We start from the raw sequence: 10098 nt of genomic DNA, 5'->3' as shown, positions 1-10098 counted from the left end.
CGGAAGGCTACTGACTTTGTATGGGGTGAAAGCTTTTGCAGATACTTAAGCTGATTTTCCAAGTCCTTGGACTTCAGATTGAATATATAGACAACAAAAACTGTTTCAGATGCTGTTCCCTTGTCCTTAGTTCCCTCACTCTCGCGCCTTAACATCATATCGTTGTATATCGGTACTATCTCAGGATTATCCACATTAAGGTCATCAATAATATGTAGATTCATACCACAACCGGACAAATCGTGCATAAATTCCCTCAACTTGCGGAATTTGGACACATCGTCTTTACCAGACTCTTTTGAGTTCCACGAGTAGGTTCGAACGTTTTCGGGCCATGGAAAATTCTTTATTAGAGCCGTGGCCGTCATGGTCTTGCCGACGCCGGGTGGACCCATTAATGCGACCGAACGAAACTTACGATCGCGGCTTAGTTCTTCCGCCATCTGGCCTAGGGCCCTGTCCTGGTTCTGTACTTGCAGGCCAATCTGGTTGAAGGCATTATTCATGTACATCGGCTGGCTACAGAAGTGGCAACGAGAAGCTTTCTCCTCTGCGGTCGCCTCTGCCGCTGCTGCAGCCGTTTCGGAGTCGCGCCACGAATGATAGCCAGCTCCTAGCCCAGCTAGTAGCCGAGTAGCAGGCAATTCCTTGAGACCAGTCGGAATTGAATGAGGTTTCAAAATAAGTTATACTATTTATACTATAATACATAATGTCACAGCTAAGTTTTAATGTCATAGCTAAGCAATGGCTCCTATGACCTCGATCCTTCCGACAGATTTCTATTAGAAGTGATTAATTAAAGGCCCCACTGTGCGTCGTTCATCGATGTACCGTGCATCGGTAAAAACTGTCCAAGACTTCCATCCTTGCTAAATGTTTTTTTTTGGTAAATGCTCTATTCTGAGTCGCCTACGAACATTTAGCTTTTTTAATTTGTTTGTTTTGTTTTCTTTGTTTCTTAATCTGTAACTTTTCTCTCCGATCAAATTGTACAGTTAATAAAGTTATAAAAGGAGAGACGCGGCCCTTGCCGTGCATCGCAACGTTTCCGTCTCGTCTAATTTGATATACCTTAATTTCAGGGCGCTGGCCATAATGATGTTGAGCTGCATCCACAATACTACGAACGCTTGAGAAAATTTCTTTCAGTGGAACTTATCAAATGACAATTAAAGAGCAATGTCGATGCAGTAGTTGGTGTTAGTGACACTACAGCAGTTGTATCTAATCTAAATCCTGTCGAAGGAAGTTTGCCCCCAAGTCCAAAACACCTTAATACCTTAACTGCTACAGAAAAAGAATCAACTAGAAAATCTTTGGCCACAAATACAACACGGATAGAAAATGATGGTTAGTAATTCAAAAAATATTTTTAAATTATTAATTAATTCCGCACATGTACAAAGGTATGTATATATGTATATCTATGTACATTTTTTTATACATATTTTGTGAGAGCGAACCCTGAGTGCCTCACGAGTTTTTTCTGAATATATTTATGTTTATGCATTTAATAAGTGTTCGTTTTTTTTTACAGGTGCCCCAAACTCCAGCCACAATTCCGCTAAATCTCATCAACAGAAGTTTCTTTAGCAAAAACATTCGGGCTCTTTTTATGCAGCCCAACCAATCTCCTCCGAGCTACCGAAAATCGAATTTTCAACCAAATCCTGCGGAAATGAATACAAAAAGCTAAATAAAAAAGATGACAGTCAGAAAATTAACGGTATGAAATCAAATGGTTTTTTGGTTTCTCGATTAAAACAAGAACCAAATATTTCCCCAACACTTCCTGTTATATTTCCACATTTACCGATGAATGCAAATTTATACATAAATAGTCAACATACTCAACTATCAGATCGATATTTAAATAACAAAACCTCCCAAAAAGTCGATACCAATGATGTCAAGGGGGGAGCTATTTCAAGCAGATCCCTCCATGCAGTCAAACAAGTTTCATCCATGTCATCAACAGTAATGTGCAGCTGTGAGAAATCAGTTAATTTAAATGGGTCCGAATCAAAGGAAACAGATGTTTTTAAAACCAATTTAGAATCTGATACTCCAGAACATCTCGGTACCTGCAGTGCCAAAATGTATGACTCCGTTTCCCCAGTATGCCCCACGAAAGATTATAGCAAAAAAAAAGGTACGGATGAGCCAACACAGATATGTTATCAACCAAAAAGTGTGCTTGGAAAGGAAAAATTAGGACTATGTTCCAAAACGACAAATAATAGAACAAAAAACTCTCGTAATGCCGTAATGATTTCTGATGAAAACAATATCAATTCCTTTAAGTACGGAGGCTCTCAAGTGATAACCCCATTTTTTATAAAGCCAGACAATCAATTGACTTGTCATGTCACTCAAAATATTAGCAAATCCGAGCAAACTTCTCCAAATAATATAGAAATGGGTAAAGCTAATTTTTTATATGATTTGAGGCATAATCAAAATACCAAGCAAAGAAGTACTGGCTGTTTGCTGTATCCTTCGAATCCATGGATCAGAAAACCAGATATTAGTTACAAAGTTTCCTCTAAAGAAGAAAAACCTTTACACCTATTTCAAAATATCGATCCATGGGTCAAACGTGAAACGGACTGCCCATTGGAACTATCACGGTTTCAAACAGAATATGTCTGTCAAGATAAACCAATTTCTTACACTAAAAATATACCTTTTCCGGAAATAAATAAAAAAAAAAATTGTATCCAACCAACATTAAACAATATTAAAAAGGCTAATGATAATCACGTTGTTTTGGAAAAGCCTGGCCTGCTGTTTGCCACATTTTCTTATCAAAACGGTTCACATTCACATAAATTAGGTACAAATTCCCAAACAAAATCTGGAAGTTTTACACTGGATAGATTAGGGGATATCTCGAACCCGTTGTCAAGCAATTCCAGTAAAACTGTAAATGAAAATGATGTTAATTTTCTTTGTCGAAATGGTCAAGAAAAATTACAAATTCACGCAGACAATTTGCCATCTAGACATAGCTTTTCATCAATCTCTACCAAATGTAAAGAAGAGTTGCCCTTGAACATTCGTAGACTTTCAGAGCAAATTTATAAGCCATCGCTAACTACAATGGTTCCGTTGTCAATAAGCGATTTGGACATACGTAATATCCCTGCTTCTGAAAAAGCGTTTAATCAACAAAGCCTTTCGATTGGAATACACACAACAGAACTGTTTCATGGAAATAAACATATTTCAGAGCAACATGCGAGTTGCCATAAAGACTTAATATCTTTAAAACTTTCCCCCAAAAAAGTAAAACCCTTTTCAAGTACTCATAAACCGGATACTTTGCTAGAAACCACCTGTTAAAAAAATGTACTAAATAAATACAAGCCAATTTTAAAGTGTATCTACATAAGCTCATTTTGATTTCATATACATATGTATTTATAGAACATCTAAAACTTATTGTGTATCAATTGAATCCAAATACAAATAAACAAGAATACAATATCTATTTGTAGTAGTAATTTACGACTAATATAAGCTTAACATTTTTACCGTAGTTTTGCATTTAAATAAGGTAACACGAAAACGACCCGTTAGAATGGGGTTTTGTGTTATAGACTTACATAACTACATTCGCAAACATATTCATATGTGTACTAATGTATTATTTCATATTAATATTATTTTCAATACTGTTGTAATACATTTTATAGTAATAAAATCTTTATAAAGATCTAAGTAAACAAATCTACAAAATTTGGCTGAGTCATCTCGTGTTTTCTTTAATATTTAACACATTTAGATAGAGTTTAGTAAATTATATTTCAAAGATACCTGAACCTACACTATCTTTTATCGGAGATACTATATCGCGTTTAGGTTTATTTTTGAAAAAGTTGGTTTGATTCCTTGAGGAAAAACTGTGTCGTGTAGTGTAATTGATGTAATTTCGAAATTAATGTAATTCAATGATAATGCAAATACTGTAGGGAAAGAAGTGAATCCACGTCTTCTAATTTATCGTTTAATGGACTCAGTTGGATGTCAGTGGCTCGCCAAGCTGTTGAACTAGTGCTTTCAGGGACTTGCATCCAGATACATCTAAGTTTTGCTGAGCTCCCTCGAGAACCTTGATTTCTGCCTCCTCGCTTAACTTGTAATTGGCAGCCTTTAGTTCGTTCTCCAAGCAGGACTTGAGATCCTTAGGTTCAAAGGATCGGAAGGCTACTGACTTTGTATGGGGTGAAAGCTTTTGCAGATACTTAAGCTGATTTTCCAAGTCCTTGGACTTCAGATTGAATATATAGACAACAAAAACTGTTTCAGATGCTGTTCCCTTGTCCTTAGTTCCCTCACTCTCGCGCCTTAACATCATATCGTTGTATATCGGTACTATCTCAGGATTATCCACATTAAGGTCATCAATAATATGTAGATTCATACCACAACCGGACAAATCGTGCATAAATTCCCTCAACTTGCGGAATTTGGACACATCGTCTTTACCAGACTCTTTTGAGTTCCACGAGTAGGTTCGAACGTTTTCGGGCCATGGAAAATTCTTTATTAGAGCCGTGGCCGTCATGGTCTTGCCGACGCCGGGTGGACCCATTAATGCGACCGAACGAAACTTACGATCGCGGCTTAGTTCTTCCGCCATCTGGCCTAGGGCCCTGTCCTGGTTCTGTACTTGCAGGCCAATCTGGTTGAAGGCATTCTTCATGTACATCGGCTGGCTACAGAAGTGGCAACGAGAAGCTTTCTCCNAATCAGTTGGATGTCTCCTGGCCTCCTCGCTTAGCTTGTAATTGGCAGCCTTCAGTTCGTTCTCCAAGCAGGACTTGAGATCCTTAGGTTCAAAGGATCGGAAGGCTACTGACTTTGTATGGGGTGAAAGCTTTTGCAGATACTTAAGCTGATTTTCCAAGTCCTTGGACTTCAGATTGAATATATAGACAACAAAAACTGTTTCAGATGCTGTTCCCTTGTCCTTAGTTCCCTCACTCTCGCGCCTTAACATCATATCGTTGTATATCGGTACTATCTCAGGATTATCCACATTAAGGTCATCAATAATATGTAGATTCATACCACAACCGGACAAATCGTGCATAAATTCCCTCAACTTGCGGAATTTGGACACATCGTCTTTACCAGACTCTTTTGAGTTCCACGAGTAGGTTCGAACGTTTTCGGGCCATGGAAAATTCTTTATTAGAGCCGTGGCCGTCATGGTCTTGCCGACGCCGGGTGGACCCATTAATGCGACCGAACGAAACTTACGATCGCGGCTTAGTTCTTCCGCCATCTGGCCTAGGGCCCTGTCCTGGTTCTGTACTTGCAGGCCAATCTGGTTGAAGGCATTCTTCATGTACATCGGCTGGCTACAGAAGTGGCAACGAGAAGCTTTCTCCTCTGCGGTCGCCTCTGCCGCTGCTGCAGCCGTTTCGGAGTCGCGCCACGAATGATAGCCAGCTCCTAGCCCAGCCAGTAGCCGAGTAGCAGGCACCAGTGGTTGTCCAGACTGATATCCATCATGAGCAGACTTCTGGGCGGGAAAGAGAACATACAGAAGACATGATGTTCCGATCACTATGACAGCCGAAATGATCCAGTACAGCAAGGGACTACTGGGAGGAGACTGATCCTCGCCTCCTGACTGACGGTGGTGATTTCTAGCCATGGCTTCCAACGTTTGTCCTCGATTAGAAAATTGTAATATTGAAAATAAAACTAAACAAATTTTGGAAAATGCCTTGAGACCATTCGGAATTGAATGAGGTTTCAAGATAAGTTAAACTATAATAAATAATGTCACAGCTAAGTTTTAATGTCATAGCTAAGCAATGGCTCCTATGACCTCGATCCTTCCGTCAGATTTCTATCAGAAGTGATTAGTTTAAGGCCCCACTCTGCGTCGTTCATCGATGTACCTTGCATCGGGAAAAATTGTCCAAGTTCGTTTGCAACAATCCTTGCTAAATGTTTTTTTGGTAAATGCTCTTTTCTGAGTCAATTATATTTCAAAGATACCTGAACCTACATCATATTTTATGGTAGCTACTATATCACGTTTAGGTTTATTTTTGAAAAAGTTGTTTTGGTTCCTTGAGGAAAAACTGTGTCGTGTAGTGTAATTGATGTACATAATTTCGAAATTAATGTTATTCAATGATAATCCAAATACTGTAAGGAAAGAAGTGAATCCTCCTCATATCTTTCTTCTTGTTTTGCCTTTTGACTTTGCAATAAAACATTTTATTTCAAAACAGTACAAGTTATGTTATACAAATATTCTTATATTTTGAAGAATGTTATTTAATTTATAATTTTACTAATCTGCTTAGCGAGTTTTTGCTCTCTTCCAATACTTCTAAAATATAAGCTGTACTTTCATCATCGTCTTGTTTTTCATCTTCAAATAAATCAGTTTCGTGTACTCGGTTAAGTGCACGGAGAACATTTTCGGTCATGCTATGTTCGGTTTCCTGATAGCCAGATAAAAGACGGCGTTTGCAATCAAATTCATTTTCCTAAAATACAAAGAAAAATAAAATGTTTAAGTAAATGAATATATTTTTAATTTTTAAGATAATTCATAATCACAATGTTAATTTTTTGTTTTAAGGCTATTTCCAACACAACTTTAACTTACTTTAGAGTTTTCATCATTAGCTTGCGGATTACACAACCATTCGGTACTAGCTGCCATTAAATCTTCGACCTTTGGTCTAAAGCACTTGCACCAAACTACAAATGGTATACAAATAAAGAAGAAACAATTAACTAGAAAAATTCTTGTTGTAGAAGTGCATTCAAAAATCATTCCCGGCTGAATAGCATTAAATCCGAACTTATTTATTGATTTGATAAAAAATCCGAAAACAGCCTTTAATAATCCTGTAAAGAAGGAAACAAAAAAAAAACGTCTAGCGACCATTCCCTATTCGTTCTATATCTGACTTACCTAAACCCAACAGCATTAACAATATACAAAGAGCAAAGCGTAGAATTTTAAACAAAACAGAATTGTATGATTTTGAATTATTGATAGCATTACTGCTCTCCATGATGCATATATCATTTCGTTGCTCTGCAGGTGGGCAGTTTAACAGAAGCCCTGCATCACTTTCGGAATTATAGTTCATTTTTTCACAAACATTAAAATTAATATAAGTTTCCAATTTATCAAGGCAATGGCAGCGACATCTCCAGACACAAAAACATCTTGAATGTATTTTAATATCCATTGTCCTCTTTGCTACACTGGCCATATTTGCATTAGGCTGTTTCATGATTTTTGACCCGGCTTCCGCAGCGATCCTCATCATACTGGTCTTTACAACAACTGGAAAACAACATGTTTATATGAACTAGTATAGATAATACATTTGCCTATTAAACTCTCTCTTCACACTTCAACCGGAAAATAGTGCGAAACTAAAAAAAAAATTATGAATGGATTCAGACAACGAACATAGCACGAAAATATATTTAAAATTGGGGTTTCAAAAATGCTTCATAAATTAATGAGATTTTATGATAATATATTATGTAATAAAAATGAAAATGCAAATAACGGGGTAAGTAATTGGTCTCAAATGTTTCTTCTGAATTATATACAGCTTACCGTCGCAACTAAATTTAATTTTTTTCTTTAAACCAATTATTAAAGGCAACATAAGCGTTACAGATTCTCCAACATATGGATATAGTATTTTCTTAACACCTATTGGTCTTAATGTCCCATATGATTGTTGACAGTTGCCAATATTTATGAAAAATTCTTTCGCTGCAAGTCCTTTATTAATAAGTTCGACCGTAATTTGAAGAGCATCCTTTGTCGTGGTATCAGTAATAATTCTAGATATTTTTACTTTGTAATGATTTAGTAATAAAGCCGTATTCTCTCGGAAGGGCATCTTTATTTTCATGCTAAGCGCTAATTAATCAAGTTTAAATATACAATTTCATAAGTATCAATTTATAAGGACATGAATTACCTGGTAATTGTCCTTCAAGCATATTTAAGTACAAATGGTTCTCACTATTTGCAGATTTTTTCAACTTGGTTATGGAACCTGGAAATTTTCCATGGTTTTTAATGTTATTAATTGAACCTTTAGGCTTCGTTGACTGTGCTCTGAAATTAGCTTGTATAAAGTTTTGTTGTTCATTTTTAGGTACAAAATTTCTGGATAAATCAAAGATACGAGAATTTCGGAAATCATTAATAAATCTTTCTTGAGTCGGTTCTTTTCGCCTTTCACGATCTGTTTCATTTACTAATTTGGTTTTTTTTATAAAAAGTTTTTGATTTTGGAGCCATATTGATTTTTCCATCTGTAGGACATCTATATTTGTAGTAAATAGAACGGAAAGATTTCCGTTTGCAAATATTCCAGTCAGACTATTTAATCTGCCGAATGTATAAAGAAGAACACATACATTTTCTAGTGGGTTCTTACAAATATATTTCTTGTAATGCGAAAGGCAAGTGAGTAAGAAACTGGAAATTGTTTTGGCCAATTTAACTGTGTTTTGTCATATTCATTTAAAAGTCCACCGAGATCGAGCCGACCAAAAAATTAACCCTTGATAGTTTGCAACAAAAAAAAGAATTCCCTGTGAGTACCGGGTACTTTTTGAATACTTTTCCTTTTTGGATTAGGACTATAAGTGTATCTATATTGGTTTACTTACAAAATTATTGGCACAATCCTCCACCACCTATTATGACGCTTTCTGAAAATTTCGATTTTAGTTGCAACGAAAGGTATAGGGGTACTCATATCGTAAACTGAGAAACTGCAGCTTTTTTTACTATAAAGAAAATAAACCATATAATACAAGACAATACAATTATAAATAAGACGGTGTGTTTGATGGATAACAAATTCTGAATATTATTTTTATATCGGAATAAAACAGATCCAATAATATAGATCGGAATCAATTTTTTTTACTATATCATAAAAATAGCTGCTATGTTACTCAGAAATAACAAAAATTAATGGAATTGCGTTTGGGGTATCGCTTATAATAAACAGCTAAGCACAGCCATTCGAATAAACTCTAAACAACATCATAGCATTAAATAAGTGTTAAGTTTAAGGGAAAGTTGTTATCTAGCACGCACTAACAATTGCTTACTTTATCTTGGAATACAGATAGCTTACCATTTAGATTTTATTTCTCGGATTGGCTTTAAATCTACACAATTACAATTTTCTGGATTTCGAAAGCAGCCACATGATTGGCGAACAGGCTTTTCGGTAGATCGATTTTCATGCTGTGAGTCAAAATGGCGGGCATTAGAGTCGTACTGGTTTTTTGATACCGTTAAGTTGCTCTCATATTTATTTTGTGATTTGCCTCTTAAGTTTTTATTTTTTCCGCCACAAGTATTGCAGGGAATTTCATCGTTATCGTTTACATTTTTAAAGAATCTTTCATCGCTATTACACTTTTCAATTATTGGTAGACATTTGTGGTCTTCGATATTTGATATGTAATGTGAATTTCGATTTTTAATTTTCATAAATTTAGACTGGGAAAAATGATCGGGTATATAATACTTTGAAAGGTATTCATTTTGAATTCCATGATTTTCTTTGTTAATTGAATCTTCAAAAATATAAATGTTAGCTGTACAAAAATAATATTTAATATATTTGAATACATTATGAACAATAGTTTAACGATTTAATGTCAAGCCATAAATAAATAGTTGATCTACGACGTTAAAGCCATCTTTCAACAAGTGCCCAACGTTCCAGGTACTACATTTGCCAAAAATACAGGAATACTGTTCCTAAACTAAACTATGTGGGTCTACTTTGTGCATAAATAAAATCTGGTTTATGTTTTCAAAGTGATGAACATTGCTAATTTGCATAAGATACTCACATTGTGAAATGTTTTGTCTTTCAACTCCGTTGAAGATTAGGGGTAGTTTTGAGTTATAGGGTGAGTCATCATAGTTCATTTCCGTGTCCTTAACTGTCTAAAACCATGTTATTATTTTATGAATATCTTTTATTTATTACCTAGTTCTTACTTTTACAAATTGAAGTGGATACATGCTAATCGGCACGCCTCGACTAACAG

General features: G+C 35.8%; 3 protein-coding genes across 5 annotated transcripts in view; 1 reads left to right on the top strand and 2 right to left on the bottom strand.

Moving 5' to 3' along the window:
• The window catches only part of LOC117585027 (alpha/beta hydrolase domain-containing protein 17B-like), a 5704-nt gene extending 2015 nt beyond the window's left edge, over positions 1 to 3689 (top strand). The window contains exons 5-6 of one of the 2 annotated variants that reach the window (XM_034274271.1): positions 1086 to 1353; positions 1541 to 1655. In XM_034274271.1, the coding sequence (XP_034130162.1) occupies positions 1086 to 1169 (84 nt within the window). In that variant the 3' untranslated portion in view covers positions 1170 to 1353; positions 1541 to 1655. Of the gene's footprint in view, positions 1 to 1085; positions 1354 to 1540 lie in introns of those variants that run through there. The other variant, XM_034274270.1, reaches the window with a different exon arrangement.
• Positions 1 to 5794, bottom strand: part of LOC117585028 — a 6572-nt gene extending 778 nt beyond the window's left edge. The window contains exons 1-2 of one of the 2 annotated variants that reach the window (XM_034274272.1): positions 4778 to 5792; positions 3970 to 4129 (exon numbers count right to left, since the gene is read on the bottom strand). In XM_034274272.1, the coding sequence (XP_034130163.1) occupies positions 4022 to 4129; positions 4778 to 5671 (1002 nt within the window). In that variant the 5' untranslated portion in view covers positions 5672 to 5792 and the 3' untranslated portion in view covers positions 3970 to 4021. Of the gene's footprint in view, positions 1 to 3969; positions 4130 to 4777 lie in introns of those variants that run through there. The other variant, XM_034274273.1, reaches the window with a different exon arrangement.
• A 501-nt stretch (positions 5795 to 6295) lies between these two features.
• Positions 6296 to 8764, bottom strand: LOC117585066. The gene is made up of 5 exons (XM_034274328.1): positions 8692 to 8764; positions 7619 to 7930; positions 6956 to 7336; positions 6644 to 6888; positions 6296 to 6521 (listed from the first exon to the last, which is right to left on the bottom strand). Exons 2-5 carry the CDS (start codon positions 7920 to 7922, stop codon positions 6312 to 6314), a joined length of 1140 nt encoding a protein of 379 aa, XP_034130219.1. The 5' UTR covers positions 7923 to 7930; positions 8692 to 8764; the 3' UTR covers positions 6296 to 6311.
• Positions 8765 to 10098: the final 1334 nt, after the last annotated feature.

This window comes from Drosophila guanche, unplaced genomic scaffold (genome assembly GCF_900245975.1).
Source record: "Drosophila guanche unplaced genomic scaffold, DGUA_6, whole genome shotgun sequence".
Taxonomy (NCBI): domain Eukaryota; kingdom Metazoa; phylum Arthropoda; class Insecta; order Diptera; family Drosophilidae; genus Drosophila; species Drosophila guanche.
The sequence above is the reverse complement of the archived record's forward strand: the minus strand, read 5'-3'. Positions and strand labels throughout refer to the sequence as shown.

Excerpts from the sequence above, each read along its gene's own strand:
- LOC117585066 (XM_034274328.1), bottom strand. The coding sequence starts at position 7,922 with ATGAAAATAAAGATGCCCTTCCGAGAGAATACGGCTTTATTACTAAAT. Across the intron at positions 6,889-6,955 it reads GTTAATGCTGTTGGGTTTAG|GATTATTAAAGGCTGTTTTC; the intron begins GTAAGTCAGATA and ends CCTTCTTTACAG. Across the intron at positions 6,522-6,643 it reads CTAATGATGAAAACTCTAAA|GAAAATGAATTTGATTGCAA; the intron begins GTAAGTTAAAGT and ends TTTGTATTTTAG.